General features: G+C 45.4%; 2 protein-coding genes across 7 annotated transcripts; both read left to right on the forward strand.

Annotated features, from left to right (window-relative positions):
• Positions 1-277: 277 nt before the first annotated feature.
• On the forward strand, positions 278-15,256 carry RAB5B (RAB5B, member RAS oncogene family). Of its 2 annotated transcripts, none has more exons than XM_010963887.3 (6): positions 278-411; positions 9,867-10,129; positions 11,238-11,389; positions 11,660-11,782; positions 12,346-12,439; positions 12,654-15,256. In XM_010963887.3, exons 2-6 carry the CDS (start codon positions 9,967-9,969, stop codon positions 12,767-12,769), a joined length of 648 nt encoding a protein of 215 aa, XP_010962189.1. In that variant the 5' UTR covers positions 278-411; positions 9,867-9,966; the 3' UTR covers positions 12,770-15,256. The 2 variants fall into 2 exon arrangements, with proteins under 2 accessions (XP_010962189.1, XP_045379220.1); XM_045523264.2 differs by having other exon boundaries at positions 388-611.
• Positions 15,257-16,936: 1,680 nt separating this feature from the next.
• SUOX (sulfite oxidase) lies at positions 16,937-21,360 on the forward strand. Of its 5 annotated transcripts, none has more exons than XM_045523269.2 (5): positions 16,937-17,249; positions 17,733-17,957; positions 18,667-18,729; positions 19,016-19,193; positions 19,431-21,360. In XM_045523269.2, the coding sequence occupies exons 3-5, from the start codon at positions 18,677-18,679 to the stop codon at positions 20,838-20,840; spliced, it is 1,641 nt and encodes a 546-aa protein (XP_045379225.1). In that variant the 5' UTR covers positions 16,937-17,249; positions 17,733-17,957; positions 18,667-18,676; the 3' UTR covers positions 20,841-21,360. The 5 variants fall into 5 exon arrangements, with proteins under 5 accessions (XP_045379225.1, XP_010962186.1, XP_045379226.1 ...); XM_010963884.3 differs by having other exon boundaries at positions 17,758-17,957; XM_045523270.2 differs by having other exon boundaries at positions 17,815-17,957.
• Positions 21,361-21,367: the final 7 nt, after the last annotated feature.

Here is a 21,367-nt window from a genome sequence, read left to right on the forward strand (position 1 = left end):
GATGTTTATGAGTCAAAAGGCGGAGTCATGAGGGTGTCGAGAATTTATTGGTTGGTGTATACGCCTTCTACAGGGCACCGCCCCCACCTCGGGAAGCTCGCTCTTTAGTGGCTCGTCACCTGGTCCGTCTTCAAGGTTTCTCTCTCTGTATTGGTCCAGGATCCCGCCTGTCCAGTCCTTTGCTCGTACTCGTTGGTGACAGCGCCTAAAAGGACCCGCCTTTCTCCAGAGGATTGGCGGGTTAGTGCGCACAGAGCCCACCCTTGACGGTAGGCGGGTAGTCGTGCTATTGGCTGGGGCCCCCGCCCCAGGGCGAGGAGGAGGAGGAGGAGGGGCAGGAAGGTTTGGTTGAGCTGCAGCTGTTTGTCTGTTCGACACAGGCTTGGGCCCGACGGGGGAACGGAGCCCCAGGTACCGGCCTGATGGAGCCCGCAAGGGCAGGGGCGGAGGCGCCCGGGAGAAGAGAGCGCCCTGGCCTGAGGGCAGAGGCGGGTCTGGGCCTCAGTGAAGGGTTAGAATGGCCCACTGGAGAGGGGAGAAGGGGGCCGGGCCCCCGCAGGCCTAATGAGGGCGCTGAGGAGGGGGCCGGGCGGGCTGGGAGCCCGAAGTTGGTGAGTCCGGGAGGCGGCCGGGTGGTGTTGGCGGCCGGGCTTGGGTCGGCGCGGGAGGCCCGGGGCTCGTGTGCGGGCAGGGGCAGGCCTCACTGAGCGGCGCGGGAGAGGGAGGAGCTGGGGGAAAGGGACGGGGCGGCGGGTGAGGTAAGCCCATTCGCCGGGAGGTGAGGAGGGGTCAAGTCCGGCGCCCGGCCCCGGAGGAGCTCTCTCGAGATGTCTCATTGGAAGGGCCAGAGAAGAGCTCTTAGCTGGGTGAGAGAAATTCTTTTCAGGAAAAGCGATTATTATAAAAATAACTAGGGTGCCCCAGAGTTGAGCCGAGAAGGGTTTGGGTTCAGGGAGGGAGAACTGAGACAAGGGAAGAAAGCTTTCCTAATCTAGAAGACTCAGGGAGCTGGGGCAATGGAAGTAGGGCCTCGTATCAGTTTAGGGAGTTTATGGGAATACTGAAGGGTGGGCTGCAAGTACCCTTGGGAGTAGTAACTCTTGTTCCCATTAGTATGGAGATGTGGCAATTTTAAGTTTTTTGGTATTCCCAGGGTAGCCAGTAAGACAAAAGTAATTTTTTTCTGTAACTATTGGCTGTTCCAAATTCAGCCCCTAACACTTTCCCTTGCCCTCAAGCTGGTCTTGGCTGCAGTCTCTGTTACTTCTTACCTACTGTTTCATGACTGTGAAAAAGCTAAAAAGTTGGATTTGGGGGATGTTTGTTGGTTTCTTTCCAGCTTAATAATGTGGTCTATATTGGATGCCATATCTCTGACCTAGAAGTGGGGAATCAGTGATTCATTTTCTGCACTAGAAATGGGCTTAGGGATCCCCAGCTATCCAGAGATCTTCTGACCATAGTTGGTGAAACTTTTATGTCTCTTAGACTTGGGTATTTCCCAGGCAGGTAGTGGTTAGGTAGGACCAAGCTTGGAAATATGAGGTGATATCACTGAGGAAGGGATTTGGGGACAAGTGAGAAATTCCATTCCAGAAGGTTGGCATCACAACTGTTCTTTATCTACTTCTTCAGGAGCCCAGGTTTCTGAGCTATTAGAAGGTTGGGTCAGAGAGGCACTTAGGGAAGATGGTGAGTAGAGAAAAGATGGATTACTAAGACACAGGAGTCCCCTCCTATTTATGTTTAATGGCCTACTGACCTCCTTAGTCCCTCCATAGATTGGAGCTTATTGGATTTTCCCTTGTTATACTTCCTCCTTTTTCCCTTTTATACTACCGTATTTTATAACTACATTTCTTTTTAATTAGAAAAGTAATATGTACATATTTTTAAATATTCAAGTTTTACAGAAGTGTAAAAAGTGTAAATCCTCCCACATATACCTCACTCATTTCATCCAGAAAGGTCAGAGATAAGAGACAGCACATCAGACCAATCTTGCTTCGCTTTGGGGGATATGCCACCAAAGGCAATTCTGTTTTCATGTTTTCCACCAAACTGATTTCTCATTCTTTCCAGTTTTCCCTTCTGAGATGATACTCTGTTATTCATTGTGCTCCTTTCACAGTTCATTTTGTCTTGCTTTTATCAAAGTCACACAAGCAGAGAGCTCTACTCTGGGTTATCCTGTACATCTTTACATACACCCCCTTGTGCATGGGTATCCTAGGAAATAGCCAATAGATGGCCTGCTTCTCTTTTATGGGCAGGAAAGAAACATTAACGTGAATTATTTTGTTTGGGAGAATTATTGGCATCTCTGCTAAAGTGAGGAATTTGAGACTTCTATCTTCTGGTTCATGGTCTCTGCATGTTCAGATTATGTGACTGTCCCTTCATTATCCTAAAAGAAGATGATGGGTCTCCTAAGGGGCCCCTGTATCTTTCTGTAGTGTTACATGAAGGCTCCAAATTTCTCTGGATATGAAATTGATTTTCCTCTAAATCTCAGCACAGCTGGGATGCTTTATACACCACCTTATTAACTGAATTTGTCCTTACTGGCTGTAGAAGCCCTTTAATGTGCCCAGCCTTTGTACAGTGCCCCCAGAAACCTTGATTGTTGTCCCCCCAGGAGCTTTTATTTTCTCTTCTGCAAAGCCAGTCCTAGAGAAGATTGTGTAGATGCATGTGTGTGGGGGGAGGGCTTTTTTTTTAATGCTCACTAGGCTTCCTACATCCTAGTGGTATCCTGTCCCTTTCTTCTTCTTTTTGTCTTTTCCACCTTCCTCATAGTCAAAGTCTACCTTCAAGAAATGATCTGGAATTGCTCCATGTTAAGTTATAAATAAAAAATAGTCACTTAAAGTATTAATCATTCCAAGGGTTTTTGCTTCTTAACATGGAGCTAAGGAGTAGAATTATCAATATAGAATTTCAAACATAGATCTGGAGTTACAAAAATACTTTTGGAGAAGAGGGCTTTCCCATTGCCCTTGAAGTCATACCTCATATCGTCCAACTCTTAGTTTGCCCAGGAGCAAGGATTGCTCTTTGATAGTTTGCTTGTTTGTGTGCATTGATACGAATTTGACTTATGAGAGGGGGCATAGTGTAGAAGAAGCAAGTGTACAGTACAGCCTGCTCCCTAATCCTAAAGCATTTCGGATTAGAAAGTAACCAAAGTGTAAGACAGTGAATTTAAAATAAGGAAATGCAACAGCCTTCTAGGAGGAAGGATACCTTAAAACCCTACATAATACAATCCCACTTGTTTTAGAAAAGATTTAGCCCTTGACTGCACAGTAACTGAGCTGAATAAGGAGCTACCCAGGTGAGCAAAGTGTGTGCAGATTTCTGGGCCAGGTTGTAGTTTCTACTGAGGGGCAGTGGGTACCTTTTCAGTGTCCTCTAGGTCTGTGGTGGTATGATTTTTTTTTTAACTTGTGTTTCTTAAGTTCAGAAATTAATAGAGATAATGACCCAATGTTTTTTGAACACTTCACATAACTGAAAATTCAGAGAACTTTTTTAGCCACTGTTGCTTCAGTGTTAGGTTGGAAGGGCAACATATTTAGTGTGATTAGGCCATCTGAGGCATAGTAACGGGTGACAGGAAAAGCAGTTAGCCCATGTGAGTTGCAACAGTACCTTGTGGCCTGGGTCCCAAGAGGGCCCTCCATCCAGGGGAGATCACAGAGAGGCAAGAGGGAGAATTGGTTCTCTGAGGCCTATTAAAAACATTCCCAAATGGAACTGAGTAAGAATCTATCCAGATGGCACAGAAGGGAAGGAGTAGATGGAGGAAGGAAGCAAGATTGCTTTGGCCTTAATTAATTTAGGGAGCATTTAATGAACACCTACTAGGGACCAGGTATTGTGCTCTGCTCTGGAGATTCAAGATGACTTAAAAAATAGTCACACTTAGTGAGAATATCATAGTTTAGCAGAGAAGACAAACACAATTAGCTCATATAATGTAATGAATGCTGCAGTAGAAATAGTCTTAATACTCTAGGATCCCAGAAGAAGCAGTGATGAATCCTGCTGGAGTGAGAGAGTAGTCATGGAATTTCACAGAGAAGGTGGCATTTGAGCGTGGCTTTAGAAGGTATCTTAGGAGTTTGCTAGGCAGTCTAGAGTGGGGAAGGGCATTCCAGTCTTTCCTAGGTCAATAACAGGGAGTTTGTAGTACCATGCTAATAAGAGATAGGTATGCTTTTTGCCTCTTGGGGAACTACAAGGGAGAAATGTAAGTGGGGGAAGTGGAAGGACTCTCATTTAAGCCAGTGACTCCCTGGTTAACATTGGATGAACACAATGAAAGCTGAGCCAAGTAGTGGAACTCAGTTTAAGATTTTGGTAATTTGGGGTCTAAACAAAGTTGGAGAGTTTAAGGTACTTACTGGCTTCTGCTCTATCTTCCCTACTCAGTAAATCTCACATTAATCACAAGGCACACTGAATCGTGCGGAAATTACCACTGCTTTCCTGACGCCTTCCATTGAATTGCTTCTATTTCAACTGTCCTGGCAGGGGTTGGTCAAGACCGTCTAGAGAGGCATAGTAATGAGTGAGTCCTTCTGTCAGAAAAATAAAGGGCTGGATCCCAGTTCCCAGGGAAGGCCTGGGCCTTCCTAACTTGTTTTTAGTTCCCAAAGGAAGTGCTTATCTAAACCGAATAGAGGCAGAAACTTTATCCAGTCTAAGCTCTTGTTCCTCTCCTGGTGCCTTTGGATTTCAGTTCAGAGTTTAGCACCTCCTGCTTCCTTACGAGGTGTGGTGGTACAACAGGAGCCAGAGTTCCTGACTAGGAGTACTGGCTAGCTAGGAGATTTGCTAAGCGGTTGTGGGGTAGCTTGCTGTATGGTAACACCTGGTAGGTTGATTGATTTGCCCCAGTTTCCTCACCATAAAATACAGAGACTAGACCAGATGACCTCTAGACTGCCTCTTATCTGGCAAACTGAACTTATAGGGCTGACATTTGGGAGTGGGCTAGACTCTAGTGGCTCTGTACCTGGAACTCAGTCTCTATTGATAGATGACAGACTTCTAGAGGCTTCATACTTAGTTGGCATAGTGACCCAAAGCTACCAAGTAGAAAGGGACCTGAGGAATGGAGTTTTGCCCTACCTGGGATTGGCAGGCTGAGGAACTTATCCTATTCATATTTTCCTGTGCTGCTGGGAGAGCTGCCCACACTAAAGAACTTACCCCTCATCTTCCACGTCCCCCTTTCCCAGTGGGCTGATGCCATGGTCGAGCCTTGATCCTCCCTAGTTAATGGTCATTTGATAAGCCATTCTTGTGGAAAGTTAAGTCTGATTTCTTCTCTTCTGAACTGAAAGGGTTGAAGAAAGAAAAACTTCCTTGGGGAGGAGGGTAAAACTCAGTGATATAGCACATGCTTAGCATGCATGAGGTCCTGAGTTCAATCCCCAGTACCTCCATTTAAAAAAAATTTAATTAAAAAATAAATAAACGTAATTAGCACCCCACCCCAAAAAATGAAAAGAAACCTCCTTCTCCTATTTTTGCCTCCAGTTTGAAGGTAATAATCATCACACTACATGACTGGTTGGCTGTGGTTTATTTTTGCCTTTGGATGGGTCGTTTGCCCACTGTCAACTCTTAGCAAAAAAAATCACCATCAGAGTAGAAATCAGTTGAGTCTTATATGTATTATTCCATTTCTGTACCCCTGAACTTTTGAAAGTCCAGCTATTGCCTAAGAAACATAATACCCCTATAAACACGTTGGGATTAAAGATAAGGCACAGAGATGACAACCCATCAATTACTGTGAACAGAGAAGGTAGGACATACCCTTGAGTTAAAACTTTGGGGTAGAGGTAGTCTCCTCTAATCCAGTAGTTACTAATCTGACAATTCAAGAAAGTTTGCTGATTGCTGATGGGCTCTGGCTTGACTTAAAATCTGTGAGGGTTAGTGACCAAGGGCTTTGCAACCCTAGTGTCTGACTGTTTCCTGTCTTCACACTTCTCCAACTCCCTACTGTTTTCCCAGGCCTAGCATGATGTGTTTGCCCATGAGAATTCAGTCTCTTCTAACTCCCATATATTGTAGAGCAGTAACATTAAGGCTTAGTGTTCTGCCCCTTGAATCACGTGCTTTGGTAGATAAAAATGTGAGGGAGTAAGTCGAAGAATCTAGTAACTTTCCCTGTTGTTTCTTAAGAGTAGAGAATGTGTATGGCACCTAAAGGAAACTTTATCAGCTTATTTGTAGGGTTTTTTTCCTATTATGTTATCTGTTTTAGAGTGTAGAGTTATGATGGCCTATCTTCTTTTCCTATGAAATAATGTATATGAAGTACTACATAAATGTTTTAAAAAATAATTCATCCTCACAGATTCTGAGAAGTCAAGACCTAAGAGAAACAGATATCTTAAATGTACCCAGAACTTTGGAATTGAATTCAAATTCTGCCTTTTGCTACTTTCACCTATTATCCTCCCCACCCCACCCCCACATCCTCACAGATAAGGAAACTAAGGCTCAGAAAGGCAAAGGGAGTGAATAGTCTGAGATCCCAATGGGTTCATTGCAAAGCAGAGAATAAAACTCAGGCTTGCCTGATTGCAAAGCCCTTACCATTGTGTGGGACTGCCTCTGTCGGCTTTGACTTCCCATTTTCATAATTGCTCCCTAACTTTAGTAGCAGGGTTGGAGAACCTCTGACCCCTGGAGAGCTATATTCAGCCCTCATCTTAATTTCATCTAGAAGTACTTTAGTAGTAACCATAGCCTATAGGCTGGCCAGAGACTGGCCTTCATGTTAACCCATCTTGCAGTGTCAGACATCTCCAAAGCACTGTTTCTGTATGTCCTTGTTGTTTATCTGTCTTATAGATAATAGTGTGTATCTGTTAATACCAAATTCCTAATCCAGAGCAATGTTTTCTAAACTTTTTTTGGTCATGGCATTTTAAAAAATTTTTTTCTTTACTTCGTAATTCATTGTGTGTACATCTACCCACAAGTGAAACATTTTCGCAAAATAATTCTTATGCTTATTATTTACAATACATTTGACTTTTTTTCTTTCTTTCTTTCTTTTTTTTTTTTTTTTTTTTTTTTTTTAATAATACTGATCATGATCCACCAAGTGATTTCAGGGTCACTGTTGGCTTACAGCCACAATTGGAGAAACAGTGCTTTAAAGGTTTGAGAATGGAAAGAGCTAAAGAACTGTGACTAGTGGTTAAGAAGTGAGTTAATACTGATTCTTGCAATACTAGTTCCCAGGATTTTGGATTTAATAGACCAATTATTTAAATTTTGGCGTTTTTATTTTTATACATAAAACAAGGTTATTTAGAAAGCCTATCAACACTATTTTTTAAAAGCACTAAAAAAAACCTAGTTATATGGGAAACTTTAAAAATATATATTTCCTGTTAGAAAAGGATTATGTAGAATGAAAAAAATCTGAATCCTTCACATACCACTCTCCTCAGAGGGAGGTAACCACTGTTAACAGATGAGTCTGTATCTTTCCATACTTTTTTCTCCGTAGGATTTTGTTTTGTTTTATAGAAATAGGATCAACCATGTGTTTTGTTCTCCAGTTTATTTTTAACGTTAACAATAGGCCTGAGAGGTTTATCCATGCAATAAATATATATTTACCTCTGAAAGAAAATTGATGCTGAGAAAGTAAGAAGTTAGAAATCTTAGAAAGGATATTTTTAGATTGAATAAATTTAGCTTTATGAAAAACTTGCTATGTCATTTTTCTTTTAATCATTTTATCGTAGACTAGTGAAAACTTCACAAAGTGGCACATGTATATCTAGATTCTTAGAACTCATTGACCTAGGAGACTACAAAATACCCAGTAGGATCAGAGTAATTTCTTACATTCCTCTGTCTTAATTAGTCTACTTTGGGACTTTTCTGAGTTCTCACTTCTGTCTCATTCCTCTGTTAACTTCCTCTTTATACTTTTTTTTCTTGTTTTTTTTTCCCTCTATCTCATATCATGGCTTTTAGAAATATATTGATAACGACTAATATTGAGAAATTTAATATATTAAATTGATCTTTTCTGTGAATCAGGGCCTCTAAATGACATACCTACCTTATTATTTATTAGCACTATGCTAAATATATCTTTCATTTAATCCTCATGGCTACTTTATGAGGTAGGTTTTTTTTCCATTTTATAAATGCAGAAGGTAAGGCTCAGGCAGAGAAATTTTCTTGATGTTATATTCATAATGATTAGTAGCTTAATAATCATTGAGCACTTTTTGTCAAATATTTAGGTTCTTTGTATATATTATCTCACTTAATCCTCACACCAACCTTATGAAGTAGATGCTCATAAGGCTATTAACCCATTTTACAGATGTGGGAGTAAATACACAGATAGATTTAATAACTTGTCCCAAGTTTCACAGCTAGTAAGCAGAACTATAAAATAAATCCAGTGAATTGGACTCCACAACCTGTGTTCCTCTGCATTGCCTCCTGTATGGTTTTTCTGTCTTTTATTTTCTGTCTTGTCTTCATCTAGGATTGCAGAGATTTTTAACCCTGATTTGACTCCAAAGCAACTTGCTATAGTGACAAAAATGTTTCCCCCTATATGTCAGAGTATGTTTGTGGAGTCAACAGAATTAACCCTAGAGCAGGGAAAGAGTCACTTGAACAAGCAAAGTACAACCCAAGCAACACTTAGGTTTTAGAGAGGTTTTGCATGCTCTGATCATGCTGACATTTCTTTGAATCTTATAGTTCATTTCCCCTCAGAGTCAACATGATATGTGTTCAGGTTTGGATGATGGGACACTCAGAGTCCCAACTTTTCTGTCTCCTCCTCCACCACCAGCTGTCCTAGCCACTTGGAAGGTAGAGAAGGTGATTAGTTCTATTCTTTCATCAAATATTTATAGCTTGAAGACTTAGCCCCTATACCATCCTCTAGAGACTTTTGCATGTATTGAGAAGGTACCTTCTTTCTCTGCCTGTAATTTGGAGGGCTACAGCTGTTGGGCCCTTTTAGTGTGGAGGGTAGTCTAATCCCTAGGCACCAGGAGGACAGCTGCAGGTTGAGAGCAAGTCAAACTTACTGACTCAGAGTTTCAGGTTCGGAGAGGTGGCAGAAGCAAAGTGAAGAATTAATACTGAATGTGTTCTCTTGGTTGTGTTTCTATACTAACCTTTGACCAGAAATGAGAAAAGATAGATTTTTTTTGGTAATTGGACCTTGATTAGATTTTCATACTGAACGTGGGCTCTTGGTTGTGTTTCTGTACTTACTTTTGACCAGAAGTGAGAAAGGACACATTTTTTGGTAATTAGACTTTGGTTAGATTTTCAGAAATGTCGAGAAGAATGGTCATGTATGAAGGATATAGAACAGAAGCTACCCTCCACTGAGGAGGGGTGACTTGTCTGACACCCCTAGAGTAAATCTCTCATTTTGAAAGCTAGAAAAAAGAGGAGAGTAAAAAAAGACAGTATCAGGACACCAAGGAGTTAGCAGGGATCTAGTGTCCTTGTGGGTGGATACGGGTGTTTTAACTAAAAAGTTGATCACTTTGCCTTTCTTTGAAGACCTGTTCGGGAATGAATGGGAGGTTAAAAACTTCTCTCACACGATTTTTAGTCTCCATTTCAGCAAACTCTATTTTAGATGCAGTTCTTATTTTACTGTTTCCCACTCTTACCACTGAGTGTCTGCTGTCTAGGTATAACCTTTTAATGATGGGTGATTATAAGAGTTAAGTCCTCATGGGAGCAAAGAAATGAAGAGATTCTATCCTTTCTTTAAAAAATGATTGCAGCTGTAATGGCCCTGTGTTTAATTTTGCCCACTTTTTTTCTTGCAGGACTGTTGAAGCCTGGAAGTCCCCTCCCCTCCCCCCTCCCCCCTTCGCCGCTTTGTGGCATCCCCCTCCCTTCACCCTTTCCCACTCTGATAATCTAGCCATGACTAGCAGAAGCACAGCCAGGCCCAACGGGCAGCCCCAGGCCAGCAAAATATGCCAATTCAAATTGGTCCTGCTGGGTGAATCTGCAGTGGGAAAGTCTAGCCTGGTATTACGTTTTGTCAAAGGGCAGTTCCATGAGTACCAGGAGAGCACCATTGGAGGTGAGTACCTCAGGGAGAGAAGAGGTTCAATGCTTAGAAAGGCTTTGAAGGGAGATATAGGGACCTGATTGTGGAACTGGCCCTCTTGGCTCCCTGAAATGGAAATCCTTTGTGAAACAAAAAAATTGCCATAATGCCAGAAAGCAGGTATATGTTCATCCTCTTACTTCCTAGAAGGTTAGAAAGGTTGGCCTTTGTGCACCAAGAAAACCACTAATTTTCTATCACAGTCTGTTTTCCTCTTCCTACTCTCATCTTTATGCCAGTGAAGTTCAGTTGAGTGTCATCTTGAGCAAGGTTGGTTTGGGGCAGTGACTCATAATCAGAGATGTACATTAGAATCACCTGGAGACCATTTTCATCCCATGCATGCTTGGGTCCTACCCTCGATCTACTGATTAGTATTGGGGGTAGGGTTAGGTTGGTGATGGTATAGACATGTATGTTTGGAAAAGCTCTTTAAATGATCCTGATGCACATATCTGGTAAAATAGAGGCTGGAACTAAATACAAAAGATAAAGGACATCTGCCTTTTCCACCTTTGCTACCTTCTCCCTGCCACTACCCCAAAATAGGGTGCTAATTCAATAAAGGATCTTTTGCGAATTCCCATGTCTTTCTTCCCCACTTTTATTAGTCACCTTGGAAACGTGTTCTTGGACCAACAGAAGAAGATATGAAAAAGTAGCAGCCAAATAATATTGATAATGGTGGGACCTCACATCAGGCTTTAAAATCTTCTAATCAGTTCTTGATGTGACTTTTTTCTGAAACTTATGATCTCTGTCATCATCTTACTCCTCTGTTTTGGTTGGAAGAGGGATGACTCTGGTATAAGTGCCAGTTCTTCTTTCTGTCCCTCAGGATTTATGACGTGCCCCCATTCCTTAGCTAGAGAGACTTCTGACAGGAAGGACTTAGCCAAGAGCAGCCTTAGTTCTGGTTCCAGGACCTGGAGGAGAATGCTAAGCCTTTCCTATAGGTGAATAGCCTGGGTGGTGACCGGTCTTGGACTGAGAGTGGAGATATTTTGAGGAGGGGGTGGTGGGATCTTCTCATTCATCCTTCCACTTAACAACAACTTCTCTTCCATTCTCTCATTCATAGCGGCCTTCCTCACCCAGTCTGTTTGTCTAGATGACACAACAGTCAAGTTTGAGATCTGGGACACAGCTGGGCAGGAGCGGTACCATAGCTTGGCCCCCATGTACTACAGAGGTGCCCAAGCTGCAATTGTGGTTTATGACATTACTAATCAGGTAAGTGGGCTGAGAAGATTGTCCTTGCTTTTATTTATAGGAATTAAATTAGGTGGGGGAAAGAAAACTGGTTCTTAAAATAGCAAAATAAGAATACAAATTATGCTTCCAAGTGCTGAGAAGACATAGGTAATGAATTGTCAGACACAGGTGGTTTCAGTGAGTGAAGGCTGCTTAGAAGAGGTGAGTTTTAAGACTGGTTTTTGAAGGTGATGGGCCTGGATCGGCAGTCATTCCAGCCTATCCATTCTCATCCTCGTGTCTTCCTAGGAGACCTTCGCCCGAGCAAAGACATGGGTGAAGGAACTACAACGACAGGCCAGTCCTAGCATCGTTATTGCCCTGGCGGGGAACAAAGCTGACCTGGCCAACAAGCGCATGGTGGAGTATGAAGTAAGATGGCCGTAGAGTCCCTCTCTAACACTCTCCCTCTGTGCTTAGGACCTCTCTTTTCCAAACCTGCCCTCTCTGAAAACGTCATCTGAGGACATTCATCATCTCATTCCCCAGTTCTGCACCAAGTTAAATACAGCAAAACTGTGACCCTAATGCCAGCCAGGAGATTTTAGAGGAGTCAGAAGACAATTCCAGAGCAAAGGGGTAGGGAAGTACCGGTACCAGCTGTGGGGGTACCAATGTGAAAACAGGAAAGAGGGAGCAATTGAATTTGAGGTAAGGGACTATTCAAGTGTCAGAACTCGAAAACCCCCAACCAGCTTACCTTCTTCCCCATAATTAAGATTCCTGACCTCTGTTTGTGGGATTAAGTGGGCTAGACCCTGGGTTATCCTTGAGGGAGTCATCACCAAAATATGGGTCCAGGGCCAGCTGGCTCAGAGGGGCAGTTAAGGGAGGGAACCTAGGATATTGGCTAGCTCTGGTGCTACATGGGAGTGGAAAGGCAGTACTTGTTCCTGCCCTGCATTCTGAGCACCAGTCCACCCCACCCCTTTCAGGAGGCCCAGGCGTATGCAGATGACAACAGCTTATTGTTTATGGAGACTTCAGCCAAGACAGCTATGAACGTGAATGATCTCTTCCTGGCAATAGGTAAGGTCAGAGCAGCATCTTAACTTTCCATGTGACCCTCTGTCCTACCACTGCAGCTTAAGACCCCTCATCTTCAGTGTAGTTTACAGTGAACCCGCCCCCCTGCAGAACATCCCCTTTCCCTCGTTCCCCTACTTCTCCCCCACCCAGTAGTCTTTTTTGGGAGTATCAGTAAAATTGACCATGCTTTGTTCCCTTCTGTTTTTATCTCTAGCTAAGAAGTTGCCAAAGAGTGAACCCCAGAATCTGGGGGGTGCAGCAGGCCGAAGCCGTGGTGTGGATCTCCATGAGCAGTCCCAGCAGAACAAGAGCCAGTGTTGTAGCAACTGAGGGGGTGGCTAGCAGCAAACAAGCACGGAGCTAGCACGAGAGCTAAGAAATAACCTCCATCCCCACCCCTCAGCACACAGCCCCTATGGTAACAGCACACTGAGCCCTGGCTCCAAGGGCTGCCTCCTGACAGCTCCGTCATGGCACTTTTTAACGCTTCAGCAACCAACACCAGGCAGCTGTTGCCACTGGCCTCCTACCCCTACTCTGGGGCTTGGGGGTCAGATCCCCCAGGACTTACCTTCCAAAACAAACTTTCTTCACTTTGTATTATAGGTGCAAGACAGTGACCTACTTATCTTTCCTCCTCCTCCTCCCCATTTTTTCAGAAAACATTTTTTGTCTCCTGCCCCTTCCCCTTCTGCTTTTGGTCAATCTCTGTTCTTGATCCCTTTTTCCTCCTCTCCCCAGGATGGAGAAGGTGGTGAATCCAGGAACTGAAGGAGTTTTCTACTTCAGTCACATTAAGGGCCCTGGGGAAAAGTAAGGTGCGGAGCAGGAGGGAGTAAGGAAACGTTTCCTTTTTGTTTTTATTTGGTTGGAGTTTCTCATATTTGAAAACACTGCAGTATCCGTGAGTTGGTCTTATGGAGGGTGTTTCTAGGTGGAGGTGAGAATGGGAAGGCAAGCTCTTGGGCACCAGGCTGGAGTCATGTTGTTAGCTAACTGGGAGGAGGAGGTGGAGACGTAGTGTCATCTGTGGCTCTGGCATTCTTCTAAGGCCTCCTTTCCCCTCACCCAGCCTCTTAGGTAGCTTCTCCCCCATAGCGGGGGAGATTCTGGACCCTAGAGTCCTCCAAAGAATCTTCACTGGTTGCCTGCATCTTTGGCTCTGCTGTGATCTAAATGGAGGAGGGACCAGTTTCTGATACCCATCCTCTGACCTTTACATATGCATTTTTTCCCCTCTCTTGCCTTCAGATGGCCTCAGCCCCAGCCACTGTATCCCCCTGCAGTTTGCACTTTAATTGATGGTAGTTCAGTTGTGATATTTGTTTTATAGGGGTTTTGATTGATTTACCTGCCCTCTACTCCTTTTAGTTAAATGGAATCTGAGGTGTATGTGAGGTTTGGGGAGGGGCTGTAGAGAACAGTACTGGTGGCAGCTACTCAAGCCCAATCTCCACTGCTACCTTCCTCCAACTCTGATTCTTACCTCACCTGTATTCTTACCATCCTAGCTCTTGGGTATAGGTTTGCCTTTCCTGGGGAATCACTGAGCAACTGAAGAGGAGTCTCAGGACAGCATAGGCCATGGTAGGGGAGTGAAGAGGAGTCAGGCAAAAGGGAGGCATTTTCTGTCCTTTCCCAGGGTTCCCATTCAATTTGATCCACCAATTACCATGTCTTTTCTACTTCCCTGTAAATAGATATGATCTTTATTCCCACTGTACAGTCTGTTCTGTCCCCCATCTCCCTATTTCTTTTCTTCTTTGTTAGTATCTTCAGTTTGGTTCCTCCATGATATCCCCACCCCCCATACAACCAGTGGTTTAATCCACACACCACTAGGGGGTAGTACCATAGAGGCCTACATGTGGCTCCCTCATATCTTAACACCTGTTCCTGTGGACAGGGAATGACTGGCACTGAAGGTCCCTCACGGTGTCTCACATCCCAGAGAATGGTTGTCCTTTTAAATCTCTAGCCTCTTTACATCCCTCATCAGGAATTTTAGGATGGCTTTGGGAAGCCATCAAGGCAAGAGAGAACTTTCAACTCCTTCTCGTTCTAACCCAGAGTTTTGGGACTATTGGGGGAAGTAAGGAGAGGCCATAGTGACCCAGGATTGGAACCTTTCTGCCCTTTCGGCTTCCAGACTGCCTCCTGTCCCAGAGCAGCTGAGAAATCCAAGAAGCTGAGCTTCTGGAGGACCCAGCTTAGGTTCTTCCACTTAGGCCTCAATTCCCTTCCTTTTCCAGGGGCAGCCTTAGTTCCCGTGGCCCTGAAACACGCAAACATTTTCCCCTTTCCCAGCGCCCACTAGCACCAAAAGCACTCAGTGCATCCCTACAAGTGGAAGAACTAGGATGGCTCTCTTAAGCCTCTTAGAAATGAAGTTCTTTGTCTGCACAGCTTTCCTTGTGGAGCAGGAGTAAAGATGTTTCATTGCCTTGGGGCTGGGAAACCATTTCTCCAGGCTTCTTCTTCCCTCCCCGCCCCCCCTTAGGAACAGGATTGGCCTTAGCTTCTGGGCCTGTCTGCTGCCTTCCATCTACTTCCAGCTCTTCTGCTTTCCTTTGAGCTCTGTTGGGCTTGGGGGAATCTTAGTTTTTATTTCCCAGCTCTTCATTTTTTTTCTTCTGATCTTTTTTTTTAAGCGGGGAGGCTTTTTTTTTTTTTTTTTTTTTTTTTTTTTTTTCCCTGAGAAAGCATTTGCCTTTTCCCCCCTTTCTCCTTCTCCCAACATAACAATCGTGGTAACAGAATGCGACTGCTGATTTACCGATGTATTTAATGTAAGTAAAAAAGGAGAAAAAAAAAGTGTACTGGAGTGTTTCTTTTTCTTTTTATTTATTTTTTCCTATTTCTCCATCTGATACTAGAAATTTGGAAGGAAGGACACCCAATAATGTTTATTGAATCAGAAACACCCTCCCTTGTGTCTTGGTACCACCATATTCCCGCTAATCTTTTCTTGAATAGTGAGGTAACCCAATTTGGAAATAGCCCATTTATTGCTGTTTAATAGCTCCTGTTCCCAGGCCACTAGAGACCTCATCAAATCTGACCCTAGTTTGTTTATTTAGGCCATCTATACAGAATGAATATAAGGGAAAGGGTGGTGGTCTATAGACCTCTGGCAGACAACTGATGAAATTGGAGGAAGAGGTGATACTTATAAATGCTTTGAAGTATTACTCAAAGATTTATGTGCAGCTTTCTAGGGAGAGGGTCCACAGCCTTAATTAGTATCTCGGGGTCTGTGACCTAAAGAACTTTTTTTTTTTTTTTAATCACTGAATGTTTTTGATTGATCATGTAGTTTCTAACCCAATAGGAAAATTTCAACAGGAAATTCTGCTCTTGTTTCCTACCATACTTGAAGCCCTTCAGTCCATCACAATCTAAGTGGAAGTGGGTGGGGGATATTGATACAGAGAAAAGATTAGGTATGGTTGCAGAGGGAGTTTTAAATTCCAAAGAATCTGAAGGATAGGAAAGACAGAGTCAAGTATTCTGTTCCATCTCTGCCAGCTTAACCAGCTGTGGCTTTGATCAAGTTACTTAGCTGCTCTTTGCCTCCGTTTCTTATGTAAAATGAAAAAAAAAGTTGAGGTTTAAAAGGTCAATTATATAAAGCATGTGTGTGGCTTTTTATAAGGTGACACTGTTATTAGGCAGAAGTCTCATCCATGGCTTCAGACAGTCCCTAACTGACTTCTTTGTATACTTGGGCTGAGCCCTGTTTCTTAAGACTGGTGGGAGAGGTTGGGCATCAGGCCTCTTTGATGATTAGTTTATATACAGTTGAGTTGGGAATCATTTTCCAAAATCACCTTTTCACTGTCGGTTCCCTTTTGTGTATATCTCTTAGTACTCCCCACACAGCTCCTTGATTCGTAGTAAAAGCTCAAGTTCAGTTGAGAGCAGAAAGGGAGCGGAAGTGATCTTCCAAAATTAAATAAGGCCGTCACTTAAACTAAGGTTGTAATTCAACCTTCTAGTCTCTAGAGGGCAGTGTGGGATACGTTTGCAGCTAGCTAATGACAAATTCTCCGCACCAAAAGATAAAAGGGTAATTTGCAAACAATTTCTATTAGTGTTCTTTATTCTAAGATTATGAGCAATTATAATCTTCCTACTTTTGAATGTTGAAAATGTCATTTATTTTATTAAATGGCAACTAAGCAAAATAAAGATGGCTATTGAATGTTGGTTCTATAATTTGAGGGAAACTTCAACTAGTCCAAGGAATCTCGAAGTCTTTGAGCCACTTATTTAGGCCTCATTTCTGCCCTCATTTCTGGATATAAGAGACTCGAGCGCTTGATCCTGTTTTCTCTAAAAGACAAACAGGGCTGTTGTAATTGCAACACAGACGTTTGTCAAAAACAGGGTAGAGGCCGAGCTCACCACCGGGAGAAAAGCCAGCTGGATCCCGAGGTCTCTAGTGAAAGCACCTTGTGTCTCTGCCGGGGCGGGGGCATCTCTTAGCCCAACCTTTGGAGTCCTTGTCACCTTCCACTGCCTGGGTTCCGGACATTGTGAGGGTCCCATTCATCCTCTAGCGGGAGGTGGAGACAAAAACATCGCTCCTAGCTCGGAGCCCAGGGGGCGCCCCGCCAGCATTAGCCTCCGGGAGGCGGTCACAGCAGCTGGGAGGTGGCCTGCAGCCCGCCAATTGCTGAGGGGTGAGCCGAGGGGCGAGAGTGGTCCTTTACTCTGGCCCTACGTCACGGCGCTGCCCCCGCCCCTTCGCCGGCAGCTGCTGGGCCGGGCGGGTAAAACAGCCACCGTGTGGACTGCCGCCGAACGGGTAAGGAGGCTTGGGCCGAGAGAAGGAAAAGGAGGAGGCAGGGCTAGTAACCCGGGCGGGGGTCTTGGCACCCAGAGCGCTCCGAATACCACGGACAACAGAACCGCCAGTACCCGCCTCCACTCCCGCTAGCCGGGTGCTCCTGGGGCCGCGGGGTGTTGCTATAAGACACTTGGGCCAGCTGCTGGGCAGTAACATGGGACCGGGTGCTTGTGCCCTGGTGCTGGTTATATCCATATTCTAACTAAAGTGCCCCCTGGGAAGTGACTGGCTACCACCTGCACAGGGGGGTGACATTGTGTTTTGAAGGCTGTCTCTCCCAACCTGGGACACTGGACTGATCACCTGCAGGTCAGTCCTATTTGCACCGCTCCAGTTTTGTTCTAATGGGTTGCTGGGATTGAGGGTAGGTGGAAGGAAGTGAGGGTCCCAAGGTACAGGAGTAAAATGCAGACTCTATTCCAACACCTAGCTCCCTCACAGTCTCTCTGCCCGCCCCCGTCTTTAGCATCTCATCAGCAATTCTGACTCGTACCCCTCCCCACTTTGGCCCTGCTGGGGTCAGTGATCTGCTCAGTGCTGTGAAGAAGAAACTGCTGCAGGCAGGCCAGAGCAGGAAAATTACCTTCTTCCTTCTCTAGCCCATCCCCTGACACCCTGGCCATTAACTTCTCAACTTGCTGAGCTCATTGGAATGGCATAGACAAGGTAAGGGTGGGAACCCCAGGTTGGGGTCCAGTTCCCAGCAGGGTTCAATGTTTATTTTTTTAGGGTGGGTGGAGGGACGACAGGGAAAGGCCTTCAGTGACAGGGTTATTACTTGTTTGCTCATCACGTCAGCTCTGCTACACAGATGTCATTTCATAGATGAGGACACAAGTTCAGAGAGGCTTGGTATCTTGCCCAGGAACAAGGCTGGTTAATGGTAGGGCTGGTTTCACAAATGCAAGGCAGTTTAACTTCAGAATCCAGGCTTCTTTACCCCATTAGGCTGCCACTACCTTTTTTACCTTTTTTGTCCCTGTTTAAGTAGTCTGCCCCTCAGTTGTCCTCTGCTGACTTCAGAAAAAATAAACTGGCAAACTGGACAATAGACTTTTGGCCCCCAGACATTGTTCTCTGTAGTGGACAAAGTAGAGAGTGGAGGATGGGAGACAGGTGATTCTAGGAGACTCCACATAGACACCGCCTCCCATTCCTTTCCATCTTGTCAGCATAGTCTGTCTCCGAAGTGCTCCAGATTTTCTCTAAGGCCCATTTGGACCCCCACTTCCATCCTTTGACCTCATTGCCACAGAAAAGTTTTCCCCATTTGTCCAGAGAGTTCCTTGCTGAACTCTGTGTCTTCCTCCCATTCCCTCAGTTATCACCTCCCAGGACTCCCTATCTTGATCCTGGAATCTTCCTCCTATCCTAGGTCTGCCACAATGCTACTGCTGCTGCACAGAGCTGTAGTCCCAGGGCTTCGACAGGCCTGCAGGTAGGCCATTCATTTCTAGGACTTGTTTCCAATCTCATATCTCCTAATCCCCCACCCACCTCTCCCTACCTTTATGAATGTTATCTTATCTGCCAGATAAGATTGTTGAGGTAGTAGCCAGGGAGGAAAGGGAAAGCCACATCCCACTTGTCCCACCCATCCTGGGAGAAACTAAGTCCCAACTAAAGGAACCAATTGCCAACCAGGGAGAGGTACACCCTGGGCCTTCCTCGGCCCTTTCTTAAAATCAGGAGTAGTGTGCCACTAAGACCTCTCTCTCTTCCAGACTCAAGTCAACCCCCTCAAGGTTCTGCATACAGGCCTGCTCTACAAATGATTCGTTTCAGCCCCAGCACCCCAGCCTCACCTTCTCTGGTGGTAACTCCAGCACCAGGGGTTGGAGAGTCATGGGAACCCTGCTAGGCCTCGGTGCAGTGTTGGCCTATCATGACCATCGGTGCAGGGTAAGTAGGGAAGGAAGCGACTTTACTGTCAGAACAAAGGGGGCCTAGTGAACTCCCCAGGCAACCTAGGCTTTATTTACCACAGAGCCCATGGACACTGTCTTCGTGTGCAGTAGAGATGGAACCCATTACCTCCATTTCCCAGTGGCCACATTTTGTGGATTGGGTCAGAGTGAGCTAGAGTGATTTCTTCTTAATATTCTGTTCCCTTTTGCCTCACCCCTGCCCTGACTGCAGGCTGCTCAGGAGCCACCACACATATACACGAGGGAGGAAGTGAGATCCCACAGCAGCCCAGAGACTGGGATCTGGGTGACTTTGGGCTCTGAGGTCTTTGATGTCACAGAATTTGTGGACCTACACCCAGGGGGGCAATCAAAGCTGATGCTAGCAGCCGGGGGTCCTCTAGAGCCCTTCTGGGCCCTCTATGCTGTTCACAACCAGTCCCACGTGCGTGAGATACTGGCTCAGTACAAGATTGGGGAGCTGAGCCCCGAAGACAAGGCACCCTCCACCTTGAAGACCTCTGACCCTTACGCTGATGATCCTATACGTCACCCAGCTCTGAAGATCAACAGCCAGCGCCCCTTTAATGCAGAGCCCCCTCTTGAGCTGCTGACAGAAAACTACATTACACCCAACCCTATCTTCTTCACCCGGAATCATCTGCCTGTACCTAACCTGGACCCAGACACCTACCGCCTGCATGTAGTAGGGCCACCTGGGGGTCAGTCCCTCTCCCTATCCCTGGATGACTTGTACCAGTTCCCCAAACACGAGGTCACTGTCACTCTGCAGTGTGCTGGTAACCGGCGCTCTGAGATGACTCAGTTCAAAGAAGTAAGAGGTCTGGGGTGGAATGCAGGGGCTATTAGCACTGCACGCTGGGCTGGGGCACGGCTCTGTGATGTGTTAGCCCAGGCTGGTCACCAACTCTCTGAAACTGAGGCCCATGTCTGCTTTGAGGGACTGGACTCAGACCCCACAGGGACTGCCTATGGAGCATCCATTCCTCTAGCTCGGGCCATGGACCCTGAAGCTGAGGTCCTGCTGGCATATGAGATGAATGGGCAGCCTCTGCCTCGTGACCATGGCTTCCCTGTGCGGGTGGTGGTTCCTGGTGTGGTGGGTGCCCGCCATGTTAAATGGCTGGGCAAAGTGAGTGTGGAACCAGAGGAAAGTTACAGCCACTGGCAGCGGCGAGATTACAAAGGCTTCTCTCCGTCTGTGGACTGGGACACTGTAGATTTTGACTCGGCTCCATCTATTCAGGAACTTCCTGTCCAGTCAGCCATCACACAGCCCAAAGATGGGGAGACAATAGAGTCAGGGGAGGTGACTGTGAAGGGCTATGCATGGAGTGGTGGAGGAAGAGCTGTAGTCAGGGTGGATGTGTCTCTGGATGGGGGCCTAACCTGGCAGGTGGCTGAGCTGGATGGAGAGGAACAGCGCCCCCGAAAGGCCTGGGCCTGGCGACTATGGCAGCTGCAAGCCCCTGTACCACCTGGGAAAACGGAATTGAACATTGTTTGTAAGGCTGTAGATGACAGCTACAACGTGCAGCCAGACACGGTGGCCCCAATCTGGAACCTGCGAGGAGTGCTCAGCAACGCCTGGCACCGTGTCCATGTCCATATCGCCCCATAGAAGGTGAAATGGAACCATCTACTCTTCAGAATCACCTTCTCAACCCCTTTCCACATCCATCCTTTGGCCTCATTACCACAGAAAAATATTTCCCTCTACCTCTCCATGTCTTGGATCACAACCCTGACTATGCCTTCCTAAGCCACACAAACATACACACCACACATTTCCACCCAGGCATCCACCCTTCCTTTGACACTGTATTATATACTCCTCCTGGCTACTAACCCTGTGCCAGGAGGTGAGAGCTGTTGGAGCAGAGGACCAGAAGTGGGAAATTCTGGAAATAAGCACTATTTTCTCTACCTACCCTATCTCCTTTTCTAATGCTCATCACCACTGAAGCCTTATTTTGCTTTTCTTCTTAGGGTCTTCAGAGAATGTGTGAGAATATGTGTAAGAAAACTGTATACAATTTTTTACTGCCTCTGTAGTTTGCCAGGGGTTGTGAGGGGCTCAACCCTCTTCTTTTATAGTTACACTTTTCTAAATACTTCAATAAAGTATCTGTTTAAGACTACCACTAT

The sequence above is a fragment of the Camelus bactrianus genome, chromosome 12 (genome assembly GCF_048773025.1).
Source record: "Camelus bactrianus isolate YW-2024 breed Bactrian camel chromosome 12, ASM4877302v1, whole genome shotgun sequence".
NCBI lineage: Eukaryota > Metazoa > Chordata > Mammalia > Artiodactyla > Camelidae > Camelus > Camelus bactrianus.

Bases quoted from the DNA above. Each gene is read 5' to 3' on its own strand.
- RAB5B (XM_045523264.2), top strand. From the start codon at position 565: ATGAGGGCGCTGAGGAGGGGGCCGGGCGGGCTGGGAGCCCGAAGTTG. The intron at 11,783-12,345 runs GTAAGATGGCCG...CACCCCTTTCAG, and splicing joins AGCGCATGGTGGAGTATGAA to GAGGCCCAGGCGTATGCAGA. The intron at 12,440-12,653 runs GTAAGGTCAGAG...TTTTATCTCTAG, and splicing joins TGATCTCTTCCTGGCAATAG to CTAAGAAGTTGCCAAAGAGT.
- SUOX (XM_045523269.2), top strand. From the start codon at position 18,677: ATGCTACTGCTGCTGCACAGAGCTGTAGTCCCAGGGCTTCGACAGGCC. The intron at 18,730-19,015 runs GTAGGCCATTCA...TCTCTCTTCCAG, and splicing joins GGGCTTCGACAGGCCTGCAG to ACTCAAGTCAACCCCCTCAA. The intron at 19,194-19,430 runs GTAAGTAGGGAA...CCCTGACTGCAG, and splicing joins ATCATGACCATCGGTGCAGG to GCTGCTCAGGAGCCACCACA.